This window comes from Cheilinus undulatus, linkage group 12, assembly GCF_018320785.1.
Source record: "Cheilinus undulatus linkage group 12, ASM1832078v1, whole genome shotgun sequence".
Lineage (NCBI taxonomy): Eukaryota > Metazoa > Chordata > Actinopteri > Labriformes > Labridae > Cheilinus > Cheilinus undulatus.
The window spans coordinates 12,225,606-12,243,296 of NC_054876.1; the positions used below are offsets into that span (position 1 = coordinate 12,225,606).

Here is a 17,691-nt window from a genome sequence, read left to right on the forward strand (position 1 = left end):
TCAAACAAAAGCCTTGAGGAATGATTTCTGAATATTTGACCCCTCTCTCAGTACCCTTGAGCCTCCTGCCACTGATCTATCATGTTCTACTACTGAATCCAGAGTCAGTTGTCACTTTTTCTGTATTTTTTCCCTTGAACTAATGTCTGGTTTATCTGCATACCTGGAGGCTCTGTGAGTAATATCATCTCAGAGCGCTCTGACTGTCTTTATATAGTTGACAAAGCAGCTGAACAGTGTGTTGAAGAGATGCAACACTCCATCCATCACCTGCCTGCCACACATTTTCAGTTTCACATTTTCCAGCTTTGCTTTGACTTATCTTTGATGAATGGGTGTCTGCAGTAACAGAAGTAGGAGAACTGTCAATACTGTGATAAAAGCTGTGGAAAAATAAATGACTCCTTCATGCCTACGTGCACCTGAATGAACCGGACGATATTTGAGCACTGTTTTGTTAATTGGAACATTTCTTTAAGCTGGCTTGTTTCTGCTGAATCATCTGACGAATAGGACCAAAAACAGCTCTAAACATTTACTCTTACCTTGTGAAGATCCTCTAAATGATCCAACATGGGTCATTAATCATTCACAGCTTTTATTAGAATACAAACACAAGATGGCACTCACCAAATACAGTGCGAGCAGGAACCGATTCTCTGTTTAGCCAGAAGGAGACTTGAGACAGAATGACAGTCATGATGCACGGGAGGTAGGTTTGAATCACAAAATAGCCAATTTTCCTTTTCAAATGGAAATATGTTGTCATCACTACATATTCTCCTGAGGCAGAGGAGAGAAACATAGAAAAGAGATGGAGAGACACACACAAGGTCATAATTATTAATACATAGACGGCCTGTAGGAAGACACATGAGCTGAAATATTCAGGCTGAGATCTATTAAAGTGAGAACATTAGCATGTACATGTTCCTTTAAAGGGGTTCATAGGATTGTCTTCAGTCCTGTACATGAGCCATTAAACCATCTGAAAATATAATGTCACTTAAATGTTTGTCAGTGTGCTCTGAAATAATCCACAGGGGATGATATGCACTTTGTAAAATTAAAAGCAGAAATGACGGAGCACATTAAAAATGCAAACGACAGAATTCACATGGATTTTTCGGTGCAGATTTGAAGATGAGATGTGCAAGGAGTTAGTCTTCATGGCAAGGTGGAAGATGTGCTGTTCCTTGAGTGCTAGAAAGCTGAGGATGTTTGAGAGAGCTGAGGTGCAGATGTTAAAAAACATAGCAGGGGTGTGGAAAATCCAGTTCTGTAAACTGTCTTCAGGTCTTAGATGATTCCATCGTTACTCTCTTCTTAAAGGGATCAGCAACCTAAAAAACAATGTATGCAATGGTGGATCTTTCCAGAATCATTTTTTCAGCAGGATCAGAGCTGGAGCCAATTTAGATGTTCCTATTTTTTCCACCTGGTTGCAGGAAACCTGCGGAAATCCTTCAGCAAAGTTACTGTGTTATAACATCTAATGCCAATGAGATGACCTACAGGCAGATGCACATTTAACCACATTTTTAACATGTACACCTCAGTGAATGCAGTTATAGTGTAATAATGGTTTTCAAATGACATTTTTTAAAAGTGCATATACAATGGAAAAAATTAAAGCTTGCATCCTGAAAAACAGAGGGCCTGTGTCCACAAGTGGGGTTTTTGCACTGGTGGTGCAACAACTTAAGTCCCTGTAAAATAAAACCAGAAATTTGTCACTGAACTCATGAGATATTTTGGAATGTAGTTGCTCTAAACGTGAAAAAACCGAGAGATATGCAAGACTGAATTTTGGATTTAGAAGATTAGAAGGTTTTTCATCACTTACGGGCTAGGTTTTTAATTTTGGTGGTGGTGGGGGAGGCACTTTGTCTTCATCCAGTCTGTTGTTTTCGGATATTTATACCCTTATTGGAAATCAGCCCCCACCCAAATGCCTTGGGGTGAATTTGTACAATCTACCAGCCACACTGGTTGGCTTTTATCCACCTTGTTTATTCTAGCCCCCGTGATGCTTTGCTTGAAATGGGGGCTTCCTGTCCCTTCTGTTAGATGGGACTTTCCATGATAACAAGATGAGGAGTCTAAAACATGTTTATGTCATCTGTTACACCTAAAACAGGATAATATTATTATTCCTCCCCCTTCTACTGGAGCAGACAGAATGAATAAGTTGCCTCCGATAAGGTACACTAGAATATTTAGCCTTCTTAATATGCCTCATATCAATTTTTGCACTTAAATGGACAATCATCAAAGGAGGTGGGATACAACTTTATATGCTTCAAAGAAGATGTGGAGCCCAGTCAGAGCTTTAAAGGGATACTTCAACATGTTGGCAAATTCACCCATTGCCATAATTCCTATAGTCTTAGTAATAGGTTCATTACCTTCAGTTGTCGGTGAAAGCTATTTTTAGATTGCCGCTGCCGAGTTCGGACCAACTGTGCCAACTCAATGTAAGCAGACGGTATTCCGGCTTTCCCTCATCAAACTCATCAAATACACAATCCAACAACTCCAAAACACTCTCGTGGACAAGTTGTGACCTGTACACTCATCACGTTATGAAATAATCATGGAACATTATGAGACGGAGATGTTTAAAGCTAAATGCAAAGCCGGAACTACACTCCAGGCATGGCTGCTGCACTGTGTCACTCCGCCCAGTGGTTTAGTCAAAAAATAGTTCCAAATATTTGCTTCATGCGTCGTAATGTTGCATAATATTACGTTATTATTTATTAATTCAGTTAAGTTTCTGAAGATAGACACTGGGCAATAAATCGCAAAATAGATTAAATCGCGATATGGCTTACTGCAATATACAGATCGCAAAAATTTTAAATATTTCTTTAACTTTAAATGTGTCAAAATACCAGTTTTTTTTTGCAGCAGAGATTTTATGCACATAATGCAAATATTTAAGTTTTTTTTAGGAGAAAAATCCCTGCTTAACAAATGAATATGTTTTTCTTATTTAAAAAGAGATCGAAATAAAAATGATCATGCTCTTCAACATAGCAATTGATATCAAATTTGCAATATGAGCTAAAATATTAAAATTGGATATTTGTTTGAAATTGTTTTGCCCCAGTATGTTATTATCTAATATGGTTTAGATTATTATAAAGAATAATTTAATTCTTGTCTTTATTGAAAAATACGTAAGATGAGGCACCTAAAAATAATCACATTTTAAATCATAACTGCAATATTGGGGGGAAAAAATTGCAATTCGATTATTTTTGCAAATCGTTCAGCCCTAATAGACACATTCTATATGCCCACCAAATTCATCACTAGCTGTGTTTCCATTACCTTTAGAAATATGCAAAAACTAAATAGCACAATAAAAAAGTGGTAATGGAAACACCTACATTTTGAAAAAAACTCCCAAATTTTGCTAAAAAGTTTGTACGCTTTTGTGGTGAGGTTTTCAGACAGTTTGATATAGAAATGTATTGCAACAGTGCGATGGATGATGTACAGTATCACAAGATCAGTTCACTCTGAGACAACATGGTGTGGTACGTGTGTACTCGTGTGGACTTAACATCATACTTACACCCTTATTTGTGTATTTTGCTGCATACGGACTTTGCCACAGAACTATCATCTGTTACCTTCGTCTGTTGTTCGATATTAAGGCATCCGCTGTAGATGTAATTATAAGCGTACCAACATGCAACAGGTTTTCAGCGCCCAGCGTCAATGGAAACACATTCAAAACGACTTTGTAGAAATATCGCTTTTATTTTGCAAAAAACTGTAATGGAAACTGACTATCACAGCTTCTACGCCTCCATGCTGCCTTTTCCACTCTACTGCTACATGTTGTGTCTGTTTCACCTACAGTTTAGCTAAGATGAGTTCAAGACCCATCCTTTTTTTATTTTGAGGAAGAATTTTTGTGCTTTGGCCGCTTAGCACAGAGAACCCTGAACTTCATCGATGTTTCACTCCAAGCATTAGTGGACACAAACCTTTAGACCTGGAAATTGAACCCTCCAAATCTGGATCCATGAGATAAACCATATTCTGATGAAAAGCATTCACCCTTCCTCCCCAAGTTCCCCATTTTATCCGAACTTAAATACTGAAAAAATTCAGCCCAAACACTGTGAGTGGGCACAGGTCCTAAATCATCATCTTTCAGCCTGTCATATATGCAGAAATGAACACGTGGCTGCCAACGGGAAGTTTATACCTTTATTAGCCGTCTCTTTCCATTTCTTCTCTTCTTTTCTTCTCTTCCTGCTTTCTATGAAATCTTGAAATGGTTGCACAAAGAAGTACATCATGTTTACGTTTCCAACCCATGCAGCCTTTTAGTCCTCCTTTCAGAGACATCCTCACATTTTCACTGAGCTTTCTTCACTATACATGTGACGGACATGTACCTGCATCATGCTAACACTTGAACTATATATGTCTTTTAGCTTAGATTACACTAATGGCAGCAAATAGACACATTCTCTGCTCCCCTAAGCACCAGCTCTCATTGCCATGTCTGCAGTCTGTGTCACAAAGATATGAGAAAAACAGCCTCACATTCCCTGAGGTGTTTTTTTTTTCCGGTGCAGATTCTAACCAGAGCTGAACTGTCTCAAATCCTCCCTTTCCCTCGACTCACTGTAGTCCATTAAGTTTAAAGTTTAAAGAAATTAGATTTTATAACATCCTTGAGCTGAACCAGTTTATGAAAGAATCTCTCAGTTTCTTGTAGGCAGACTTAAGTTGGTGATCCTCCTTCGTAATATTTCACCAATTCTCTCGACTTCAAGATAAACCTCCAAACAACACAACAATAAAGATGAGCTCGAGAAAAGTGTCCTCTGCAGAGTAATACAAGGGCTCTTATTTCAACAGCTTCCTCACTTTCCTGCTTCCTGGTAAACAACCCAGAGTCTTTCAACGAAGCTGCTCAGTCTCCAAACGCTGAAGAAGAACTCTGATAAATGTGTGTCACCACAGAGGTTAGATCTCTGTAAGGCTAGATACACTCACAGTTTTCAATCAAATGTTAACCAATTTTCAAAACATGGGAGATCGAAGACTGGAACAGATTTTTCACACCATAGTCCTCAAAATGCACACACTAGCCCTGCAGTTCTCAAATGGTGCACTGAGACACACTGATGCTCCTTGAGGCAATTTCAAGTGTGCCATGGGAATTTATATAAGGACATACAGTGCCCAGTAAAGGTATTCATCCCCATGGATATTTGAACCTTTTATTGAAAAACATATTTAATGTCAAAATGAAAACAGATTTCTACAAAGTAAAGCCAATTAAATGAAAAAATGTAAGGTAAAATAAGTAAATATTCACCCCCTTCTAGTCAGTGGATTGAGGTCTGGGCTCTGACTCGGCCACTCCAGAACCTTCCTGTATTTTACCGCGTTCATTCAACCCTCCACCTTTACAAGCCTTCCAGGGCCAACTGCTGAGAAGCATCCCCACAACATGATGCTGCCACCACCGTGCGTCACTGTGGGGATGGTGTGTTTGGGATGTGCAGTGTTTGGTGTCCGCCAAAGATAGTGTCTTTTCTGATGGGCACAAAGTGCGTCTCCAACATGCCTTTTGGCAAACTCTATTCCAGAGTTAATCTGAGTTTTATTCAACAGTGGCTTTCTCTTTGCCACTCTCCCGTAAAGCTTTTACTGGTGAAGAACCCTAATCAACAGTCGTTGTATGCAGAGTCTCTCCCATCTCAGCTGCTAAAGCTTTTAACTCCTTGTAGTCATAGGTGTCTTGGTGGCCTCTCTCACTAGTCTCCTTCTTGCGCGATCGCTCAGCTTGTGAGAACGGCCTGATCTAGGTGGATTAACACATCTGCTGTATTCCTTCTTTTTCTTCATGATGAATTTAACTGAACTTTGGGGAATGTTCAGTGCCTCAGATTTTTTGTGTATCCATCCCCTGACTTAAACTTTTCAATAACATTTTTTCTGAGTTGCTTGGAGTGTTGTCTTCATAGTGTAATGGTAGCCAGGAATACTGAGTAACCAGTGACTGGACCTTCAAGACACAGGTGTCATTTAACTAGCTATGAGACTAGTACTTGCTGAATTAGGGCAGTCCCTTTATAGAGGTAAATATTTATCCAATCACTTGTTTTATCTTACATTTTTTTATTTAATTGACATTACTTTCTCAAAATCTGTTCTCACTTTGACTTCAAGAGGGTTTTTTTTCATATTTTTTTTGGTAAAAAAAGTCATGTAATACTGACCATTACTGATTTCTAAAATCAATAGAAGAGTAAATCATCTAAGGTGGTGAATACATTTTAGAGGCTCTGTATGTGCTGCAGCAAAAACATCATGAACAATTAAACCATTAACAGTCTTTAAAAATGCTTGAACTTACTTTCACCCCTTTTTACGTGAAATTTAGATGAAGTTAATCAGTGTTTGTTGGCTATTTTAGGTGCTAAAGTATTTTGTATTTTTAGCATGCCACTGATGCACAACACTAAAATTTAAAAAAATCCATCCATCCATCTTTACCTGTTTTAAACCACATGAAACACTACTTCACTTTCCCAGATCATATGATAATAGTTTCAGATTTTTATTTTCATGTTCCCCTGGGGAGGAAGGGAGGGGAGAGAGAGAGAAGGGAGTGTAGGGACAGGGAAAAGAAACATCTTTTGATCCTCTGTCCTAATCAAACTCAGTTTACCTGTGAAACAAGAAAACAATGCTGCAACTATAAATCACTTCAAGCACTTCAGTAAACATCGCCTAATGAACGACATATTTTAGACTAGAAGAATTTTGTTAAAGGTACGGATGAAGTGCCTGTAGAAGTGCATATTCTGCTCAATTTGTGCATGCTGGCAAGTGCTTGCATAAAGGAGTTTTAAACACCTCTGGTGGTGGTACCATTTACCCTCATGAAATTTCAGGAGGGTTTGACGTATAAATGAATGCTGCTCAATCGTACTGTACATCTTTTTTCTTTGAAAATGTAAATACTTTCAGAACTATTCATAAAAAATCAACAAAAAAGAACAAACTAATAGATGTTGCATGGTTTAATGCACTTGTTATCAAAATAATATCAAAGTATTGAACATTTTGACCACCTTAGTTTTTGCATTTGTAATTCCAGATCTGGGATGATCCCCCTTGATACAAGACATCCTGGCTGCAGACATCAGTAAACAAACATGTGTTGCCTACTTTATTATTATTTTTTTAACTGAAGTCTTTTTATTCAAACTTAACTCTATATAGTGCATGCACTATACAGTAAACTCACATTTCATTTTTATGGATAAATTTCACATTTTGAAAGAGAAAATCTGTTTAACTGCTGACATATCGTGCTGCATCAGGCTCCCAGAATGCTTTGCTTGTGGCTCGTGCCAGCTGGAAGCACAAGCTGGGATATTTAAAACAGGTTTTTTCTAACATGTGCAATTCTTCCATGAAAATGAAATGTTGGTTTACTGTTTAGTTTCACCTGACAGAGTTCACCTATAAGAGACACCTCAGTTCAGGCAACTGACGTGGACCAAGCACAATGCCCAGTAGGATCTCCAAGAGCCATTTAATAACAGCAATGATCATTATCTCCCTATGGTGCTGGGATCGCCACTTATACAGTGTCACTTGGGTGTGTTTATTGGGGCCGTAGACTACAGGTTTAAAAGAAAAAGAATTATGTATGTCTTAGTGCAGTTATGTTTATTGATGTCTGCAGCCAGGTGCCTCTCACTAGATAGAGAGCAGAAAATTAATCATATCGTCCACACAGATTAGGATTATTTGGACAAATAATCAGCTGCAACAAGCCTTGAATTGGGGTCACCCCACAGCCTGAAACTGAGCTTTAAGTCATCTAGTGTGTAGCTGACCTAAATTAAAGGTTAGTGTATCTAGACTCTTTCAGTAATTACCAACTGCCCCTCTGAAGTCACCTTTTTATCTGTAGCTCTGCTGTAATCACAGCATCAGCACTTTAACCAGCCTTCGTGGGTTATCTAAAGCTTTAGATTGATGATGCATTTCATCTGACTGAGCTCTGTTAAAAAATATGTGGCATCTTATAATTTCTTGAACATGATACTAGCTAATGAATATAAAAAAGAACAACATTTAATTGGAGCTGGCTGTTTTAAATTCTCAGATAATTGCTGTGAATCGTTTGACGTGCACCTTGTTTTTTTTCCCCATCCCTCTCTGTTAAAGCGCTACCATAGGCGAACAGGAGGAATACAGAGAGTGATGTGATTGTGTGCGACAGATTAAAGGTTTCTGCAGCAGTTTTGATGATGAGAGTTTCAGATCAAATGAATATGTAATCAACAGCATGAGCTGGCACATTTTCCTTTAATTTTGCGCTTATTAAAGTCGACTCCAGGCTGCAGCCCAAATCTGAAAGGGTAAAAAAATAAGACTTTCACCTCTGGCACACCTCTCCATATTATCTTAGTAAATATGCTGAATGGTTCCCAGAAAAGAGAGAAGTCATCATTTTCTCCAAGGACCCAAATAATGCAGGCTCAATCCAAATTGACAGAAAGAGCAGGAAAGTGCAGACTGTCAGTATATAACAACACACAAATATCTGAAAAGAGGGACGAGAATTAAATTTGACATTTTAGGGATAAAACTAATAAGAGTTTGTGTTTCACAGGTAGATGTTTCATCCCATGACAATATAATTTTGCTTCGTTGCACAGTTGCCTATAAAAATAAAATTTGTTGTGTCCACAAAATCAAACTGCTGTGAAGTTTTTTTTGGCTGAGCAGCGTGTTCACTCTGCAGGCTGACAAGCTTCGTGTGAGCTGTTGTTTGTTTACCTTCATAAACACAGTCAATCTGATTCAAAGTATTTATACACAGCCTTCAGGGTTCAGGATGGTATATAGTGTACCTGTGCTGGAGCTGATGGTTTCTTTGCCAATTACGTGTCCCAGTAAGTCGTACTGGTTGAGCCTGGAGCCGTCCTCTGCCACAGACACAGATTTCTCAGTCCACAGGTAGATCAGTTCGTTGTTGGTGTAAGCATCTGGGGAAAAGCAGCAGAAAAATGTCATGTCCAATGTTAAAACCAACTATGTCATAACTCTTGAGAAGCAGCAACATGTGCCCACAGTTTAGCAGATTATGCCGTTTGTTCAGAGCTGTGTCATCGCTGATAGTGTGTCCCGAGGGGGCTGCTACCATGTGCTACACATGTCAAGGTCAAACTCTAGTACATCTTTATTATCCCCAAGGGAAAATTCTCTTCACGGCTTACAGTATCACACAGTTGGTTCACAAACTATAGGAATGCAATCAAATCAGTCACAATAGCTGAGGTGCCCAATATGCTCTCCTACTATGGAATATGTTTTCCTGCTCTGATTGGCCTGGAATGGATGCAACTGTTGTGTCTTTTGTGGCTCTGATTAGTCTGTAATTAATGTAACAGGTGGAATGTTCCTCCACTCATCCTTTGAGCTTTTTTGTCAAAGGTTCTGCAGAAACTATGGGCTGTTTCTAAGATAGAAAGCAGCACAAATCCTGATGAGGTAGTTTTGCCCCCAATTTCATAATTTTGTACTTAAGGGAAGAAAGGCCTGTTAAACTACCTCTGATGTTTTATTCTTATTCATAAATGTCTCATAATAAAGGAAATACAAAAAGGGCACCCCCACGTCATGCTTGAAGCAGTTGAAACAGGAAGTGCTTTTTTCAGTGCATTTCTCACTTATCATAAGAAATTGATGTATGACAACAAAACACTGGTTTTCTGTTTGGCAAATATTAGCTTTGTGGTACTCGAGAACGGTCTTGGTCTTGAGACTACATTTTGAATATCTTGGCTCAGACTCAAAAGCATTTTTTCTCGGTCTTGTCTTGGCTCGGACTGGCCAGACTTGGAATTTTCCATCAAGACCAGTCGAGACCAGCCCTAATCTGCTATTATTCAACTACATCAATGTGATAACAAGGAGAAGCACTTGCTAAAACAATAAATAGCTTCATCTGCAAAAACTCGGATGCCAGTCCATCTTATTTCTAGTCAGAAAAACCTCTGAACACTTACTTTTGGCCTCCTTCACCTGACAAATCTAGATAACATCTCATTTTCAGATATTTAAAATAATTCTGGACTTGTCAGTGGCTTTTAAATACATACAAGAATTTATTTTTACAAGAAGTTAGAACAAATTTGAGATTTTTGCATTTTGTTCTTTGAAAGAGTTGCAGAAATCTTGTTTTTATCTGTCAGATTTATTAAAAAGAAAAACCTAAATGTTTTTTTTAAATAGATTTTTATGGTCTTGGTCTTGTCTTGGCCTCGGTGCACTCTGGTCTCAGGCAAGTTGATCTCAGATGGCTTGGTCTTGGGTACAACACTGGTAAATACACTATCTCACTATAGTGCACTTGCAGTTTACTTGCAGTGTTTATTTTGGTAGCTATTTTTAATTTTAGTCTTAGTTTTAGTCTTTAAATGAAATGTCTTTTAGTTTTAGTCACATTTTAGTCATTTCTATCCTTTTCAGTTTTAGCCAAGTCCAAGTATTTATTTTCATGCCTAAATCTGGTACCAGATCATGGTAGTGTGTTCTATGCACCCTACCAAACCTGATCTCTGATCCCTGATCTCTACAGCTGAGAGGCAGAATAGATACAGCGGCATTGTTTTTTGACAGATTTATCCACGGATTTTGAATGTCCAGCAAAAAACTACATTACATTTTAGTCTAGTTTTAGTCATCTTGACGAAAACATTCTCTCAATTTTAGTCATCATAGATTTATTTTTATTAGTCTAAGTCTAGTTTTAGTCATGGAAAAAAGGCTGTCGACGAACATTTTTAGTCATAGTTTTAGTTGAAGAAATTAACACTGTTCACTTGCACATTATGAAGTTATTTAATTAGGAAATATTCATTTTCTACACATAATTATTTTTGAAGTACATTTTGAAACCAAAAGGAGGAATTATCCTTAATTACAACTTATTTGTTGAGAATATACCCTCAGTATGGTTGCTAAATGAATTTACTGTATGTTTTAACATTGACACCCTTCGACAACTCGAATGGCTGTGTGATAAGATATGGTTCCTCTATTTTACAAGCTAAGATTTCAATAATTACTAGAAACCCTACAAACAAACTAAACATGAAATCTAACAGTACTATTTAATTTTAGTTTCTTATCATGGTTAGTTATGATGTTAGGGATGTTATTTGTTGGGGACCAACAGAGGCTTAAAACTGCATTTTTGGTGTTCTGGAGGAAACAGGAAGTTTAAGATAGTTGACAATAATGACAACCTTAGGCTGGAGTCTGCTTAAATGGGGGAGCACAGGAAAAAAAAACATGAGTGATAATGAAAGGAGAAAATGCTGCTCTTTAATGTTTATATTCAGGTTTAAGATGGCAAAAATAAGCTGTTACATATGAGTAAGCTACCAGTGTCAGTGTAGACCTGTTAGCATGTTAGCTTTCAGCCCTAAGCTCCTCTGAACAGAAGCACAGTCTCTGAGAGCCGCTAGCATCACTGTTTACTCTTGAGATGGATCAAGGAAACTCCAGCAGTCAAGTGCTCTTCTCTGTGACAAGATAAAACACTTTTTTATGACAGTTATCCAATAGTATCATATTTATAGTGTTGAGGGCGGTTTGGGTCCTCTGAGGTTTTTCCAGGACATGAAAGGTGCTCAACACCTGTGAAAAACAGCCCTCACTGTGTTTGTGATCTTTTACTGAACTCTGTTTTTGTTGTGACCATCTGGACTGACTTACAACTTCCAAATTTCAAAGGACAGGCATGTGCATCCATCGGGAAATCCTCCAGGTGCATGGGGCACTCGGCATGGATGGTCAACCTGAGGGGGGGAGGCAGAAAAAGAAAACAGTCCAGCAGTCAGACCGCAGGAAGGTCGATGAAGCCAACACAAGCACATTATGACACACATCAGCAGAAACAGAGCACACAAAGCATTTTATAGAGTGGAATTTATTGTTGGATATGATATGAATAGTTTCAGAAATTTTGAGGCTATTCTGGAAAAAGATCAGCACCTCTATTGCTTTTATACGCCACAGTAACTGCTTTAATATCAAAGAAGTCCAGTCATAAAGCCACAGAGTGAGAACAAGCATTAAACTCTCCTCCTCCTCTCAGCCAGCGGCGGGTATAATGAAGGTTCAGCTGACTGACGACAAAAAAAAAAAAAAAAACCTCCAGAGAGCAGCAGAGTTTGTTTCATTTGGTCAGACAGTCAAGTCATAAAATGCACTGTGTAAGTAAATAGAGAAATGATGCATATTATTTCACTCATACATGTTTAATCATCGATGGGATTACATTACTGAGCTCAAACGAAGCAGCGCCTCATAAAGCCATCCAACAGTGGATGGAGCTCCTCATAAATAGAGAACAAACTGGGTTATTGTAACTCAATTACAACATTTATGGTCAATGCATCAAATCAGAGCTGACTTATTTGTTTGTCCGAGTTAGGAACAGAATGTTTAAGCGAGTAAACATCATTATTACTGTATTTCTCTGATTTGGATTTGTAAAACAATTAACTACACAGAAATGGCTTGATCACTTTATGCTGATCATGCTTCATGTCTTCGAACTTAGCTCAGATTTTACATGTAAGTGCATCAAAGACGAGTAATCAAAACAGTGCGTACAGTTGCTCCCGTCATCATAAACTCCGTTTCATGCTGCAGAATGCTCCACTTAGGAAGTTTTTCCCGCCCCAGTATAAAAAGTACAACCAGAACGAACCACTTCCACAGACAAACTTATTGTATCTAATTAGCTGCTTGTGTTGCACTTGCAACAACCCTGTGATCCTTGTTTTTACACTCTCTTGGCTGCTCTCTGGTGCTGCCTCATTACTGGTAAGTGGCTCAGTAACTACGCAAATTAATGCAATACACCATAAATCAAATGTGAGCAATGCACCACTGCATATCATATTGCACTTAAACCGCCTACTAATTGACCAAATTCATCTCTTTGCTGAGCTCTTCTGACACTTTGACACAAGCAAAACATGAATTAAAGATTACAGATAACTTAATTAGAGTGACATTAAGAACAAAGCAATCTTTCTCATTGCAAAGAGACACAACTTCATTGCATGTATTAAAAAGACTGAAGAATCTACAGCCAGGCTGCTGCTCTGTGGAGAGATTTTAGTTGTAAATGAAGCTAAAAAGCTCACAGTGATATTGCTAGCATTCTTTAGTTTACAGGCTTAATATGTTGTCTTCTGTATATAATATTCTATACCATATGTGAATACATTTAGGAGAAATAAGAGAGTGAAGTGAAATTCGTCCTTGGTTTGTTGTTCTCAGCTCTGTGTTTACGGTCCTCCAAGCTAAGACTTAGTCCTAATATGCAGCTTGCTTCAATGTCACTCAAACATGGTTTGTCATCACTTGAAACTGATATCAGAATCTTGTTTTCCAATGTTCATCAGCCCTTCTCTGCTGCTCTCTCAGACTCTTGTTCGTGAAACGGAAAGTTAGGTTGCAGGAGGGGAGGGGGAGCAGCAGGATAAAGAAGATGTATCCTCAGGCCTTGTTCACATGTAGGTGCATGGGTGTTTTTGAAAGCTGGGTTTTTCTGTGTGTTTTGGCATTTCATGTGAATGCAATTGTTCTTTTAATACACATATTTTCAGACTTTTTTAAAATGCCTTTTTATTTTAAAGAGGAGGACCATCGATAGCGTCAGAAATAGGGATAAAAGAGGAGAGAGGAAAGGAGCGGCAGGCCAGACTTGAACCTGGGCTGCCCACGTCCATGGGGTGCGACCAAACACTAGGCCTTCTGCAGATGCAAATGTTTTGGGTCACTGAAAGATACCATATGTAGGATTTCTGCACTGAAATATCTATATTAATTTAAAGAGTGACTATAACTATGTCATATATTTATTTTAGTTGAGGTCTTATAGTATCTCAAATATTTCCTAAAGTTTTCAAAAACAGAGAAATTCTTAATCGCAACTGACCAGCACTGCTCACTTTCACAGCCTCCTCCTCATCTTCTTGTTTTGAATCGAGGACTGTGTTCAATAAAAATTACACCTGACAAGGCCTATTTATGAAACAGAAAACCAGCAGTTTTTCTCATTCATTCATTCATATATTTATTATGATAAGAGAGAAAGGCATTAAAAAATAGCAATAAAAGTGGTACAGGGAGGCGAATGCACTCTGATGTCACTTGCTGCATACATGCCCATTCTGGTACTTTTGTTTTACTGAACAGAGACCTTAAATCAGGGTAGCCACACTGGTCTGCACTCAGCATGTTGTGTTATTGCTTTGGTTGAGAGCCCCCTAGTGGCGGAGTTTTACATACACCAACATTTCTGAAAACTCTCTCTATATGGTAAAGATTTTTAAAAAATAAACTCTTTTTATATCATTTATGTGTGGATAAGGAAAACAGAGGTTTGGTCTTGTAACTTCACACTGTGCGCCAGTTTCTCCTCATGAATGTGCTGCCCCAGCACTTTTGTTTGCCAAACCTGTGCTGGTGTTAACACTGCTTACTGGACTTTCTTCATGCGTTTTAGGCTATCTAGTTTCACTCCCTTTGTAGTGATGAACAGAGACTTTTGAACAGACTACAGAGGTCACTGCTGCTTCACAGAACTATCTGAAGACATAAACACTAATACCAATGTTGGCTGAGATCTAGGTCAGGTTGGTGGGACAGCTTTAAACATTAAATGAGATGCTTTGTCTTCACATTACCCTTCAAGCCCTAAGCTGTTTTAAAAACATTTTGTCTCTCCTGGACTCGTTGTCTTAAAAAACCAGTAAAACATCAACACTGTCACACTAAACAGGACAATGTGGTCTCTAAGGAGTAGGCTTGCTGGAGTACTGCCACTTGAATTTTTTTTTTAAATTATGGGACTTTAAAGACAAAAGAAAAAATCAAACAGAAACTAAAACTTAAAATTAAAAACTTGACAACTTAAAATTAAAAAATGAAAAAAAAACATTCTGTGACAAAAAAATCTTCAAATTATTTATATATTTACAAAAAAAAAAAAAATCCCTGCGCTTTTTTTTGCATTGACTTTTTTTGTGCCATGATTCAAAGAAGTTCTCGTCTGCAGTGACACAGACGGACACATCACAGACTCTCTGTCTCTCTTTCTCTCCATTATGAGCTATTCAGGCCATCTCTACCATCTCTAAGCATGATGCGACAACAAAACAGCCTGCCATTGGTTGTAAGACCATCACAAAGCATTGTGGGATGCAAAATGGTGTTTAGCATTAGCCACTAGCAGTAGAATCAATCAAAAATGGATTTAAAACTTGATCAAAGGATGTCAATATCGAATCAACTACTGTGGATTTCATCTTTGAAGACCCGGGAAAGTTATCCGAACTCTAAACTGGCTAGAAAAGCTTTCATAGAGAATTTGAAGGCATGGATAGGACCATTAGAATGACAAAAGTGGAGGTATAATGTAAAAGGCTGCATTTATGGTAGCTGTCTTTTTATAACTTGTTTGTTTTTGTCATCTACAACAATGTCAGTTTCAGAGGGTTAACGGAAAGACTCTCTTGACATGGCATGCCATTAGCAGTGTGTTTTTGTGTTTTCATGTGGACGAAGAGGTTTTTAAAAATGTAGCATGTGAACAAAACACCAAGTAGAGCTGAGGTGAACAGATAAAGTTGAGTCAGTCAGTCCTGTTTCTGCTGCTGAATCAGATGTTTGGAGATCACCAAAGTCTTCAGATTATTCTTTTTCTGATCTAAATTATCTACAGAATTCCATGTCAGTCCATGCAGGCTTGGAAAAGATACTAGACTGACTACAAAGCTACTTTAATACCATTAAAATGGTATTTTAAAGGCAATTCAAACATGCACAGCTAAAAGAAAGATCTGGGAAGTATACAGAATTTATGATTGGTGTGAACGATGGATTTCAGATCATTACTACTCTCGTACACTACTGTAGTGCAGACAAGGCAGCATAGAGAATAAATGTTATTTTATGAGCATTACATTTGTTCACAAAAAGAACAATATTTATGAAGTTTGCTTTAAGGCAGCATTGCGCCGTCTCGGTTGCACCACAGTGAGTTTCGGTCCTGTATCATTTGTCAAGTGGAGTCTGATTTTATTGAAAACTATTTCATCACTTTGAACTTTATATCACATATACTGCTTTGTAGTTGTTTGTTTCTGTTGCTTCATCAACTGTGAAGTCCAATTTGTGGACTTGAGAATAAATAACTTTGTGCGAAAAGTTCTAACCCCAAATTTAAACCCCTCTATTTGCAGAGTACATTTTCATACTTTTCATAAATTAACTCTCCCTATCGGCGAAACAAAATTGCTTTCGGTAAGCCTCAAGAATTTGAGGTAAATTGAGGTGAAGCGAGAGAGAGTGATAAATGCTCTCATAGAAAAACAAGACTGCAGCAGCCCTGGCAGACAATACGAGCTGTCTCATTTCAAAATAATGACGCAATCCTGCAGAGCGAGGCCCTTCACCGCGTCTGTCAGTTCAGATGCTGAAGACGTGCTGATTAAAGGGATTTAAGCAGTTGTTTAGTGGTTTTAAAAATAGATGGATTGGTATTCTAAAGCTTGATGCCTTTGAGGTTTTCTCTGGGAAATTTAAGTTATCAGTCTCTGCTTGGAGTGGTACCAAAGGCCTTGAAAAATACTTGAAATCTAGACCCCTTCGACTAATCACTTTGTGCTCTTTTGTGAAGATAAGTTTGATTTGAACACGTCCAACAGAATATTTCTTAAGAGACACATCTCATATTTGCCTTGGGATTTCTTGAGATGTCTCATATTGTGTCAGATAAATCAGTCAGAAAGAATTATTGTAGATTTCAATGCCATGAATAAAGCAGAGGACCTTGATAAAGCCTGTTATGAATGCATCACAAGAAAGCCATAAATAAATAATTCTGGATTGGTAGCTTGAAAGTGAATAAAAATGCGGCTTTAAACTAGAAATATGATGACCGATATGCATGTTCAAAGACGGCTTTTTGCTTCTGTCAGACAGATTTTTATCACATTTTGCCTCACAAAATGTCTCCAGCATCCCGATCCGCTTTTACTTTTTTATGCATACATGAAAGCGTATTACTTCATCAGAGCTCATGTGTCAGTCTTAGCCTTGGCAGAACTGCAGCTGCATCAAATCTTCTCATGTGGGACTACAAAATAAAATTCCTTCATTATTTCATCCTCAGCATTGAAAATCAATGCTGACCTTGTGGACGAGCATCATAAATGTGTTTCTGTTTTTATCTAATATACTCTGATGCAAAGCTACGGGTACGGCTGATTGATTGATGGGTTCAATAATTACCGAGATGGTCTGAAATCGATGAATTATTTTTGCTCCAGTCTTGTAGATAATAGTTCTCACAGGCTGTCACGGTGTCTGATGCTTCTCTTTACGGTGTATTTCAGGAACAACGTGAGCACAATAGAGCGCTCTGATGAGGTGATTATTGAGTGAGTCGTCTGTGATCTGACACGCAGACAGGTGACAGATTATCAAAAATGATGCAGGTAATTTCTGCAACATCTCCCCAAAACTATATTTTCAGTCCTGACTATTCATCTCTCACCACCGCGAGGCCGATGTCTGCTGCTGAGGGAAATGACTCGC

At 38.2% G+C, this 17,691-nt stretch overlaps 1 protein-coding gene across 3 annotated transcripts in view; it reads right to left on the reverse strand.

Moving 5' to 3' along the window:
- Positions 1–17,691, reverse strand: part of gabra3 (gamma-aminobutyric acid type A receptor subunit alpha3) — a 232,004-nt gene that overhangs the window by 29,920 nt on the left and 184,393 nt on the right. For all 3 annotated transcript variants that reach the window (XM_041801837.1, XM_041801835.1, XM_041801836.1), the window contains 3 exons: positions 11,788–11,870; positions 8,916–9,050; positions 631–783 (listed from right to left, as the gene is read on the reverse strand). In XM_041801837.1, coding sequence (XP_041657771.1) covers positions 631–783; positions 8,916–9,050; positions 11,788–11,870 — 371 coding nt within the window. The remainder of the gene's footprint in view (positions 1–630; positions 784–8,915; positions 9,051–11,787; positions 11,871–17,691) is intronic.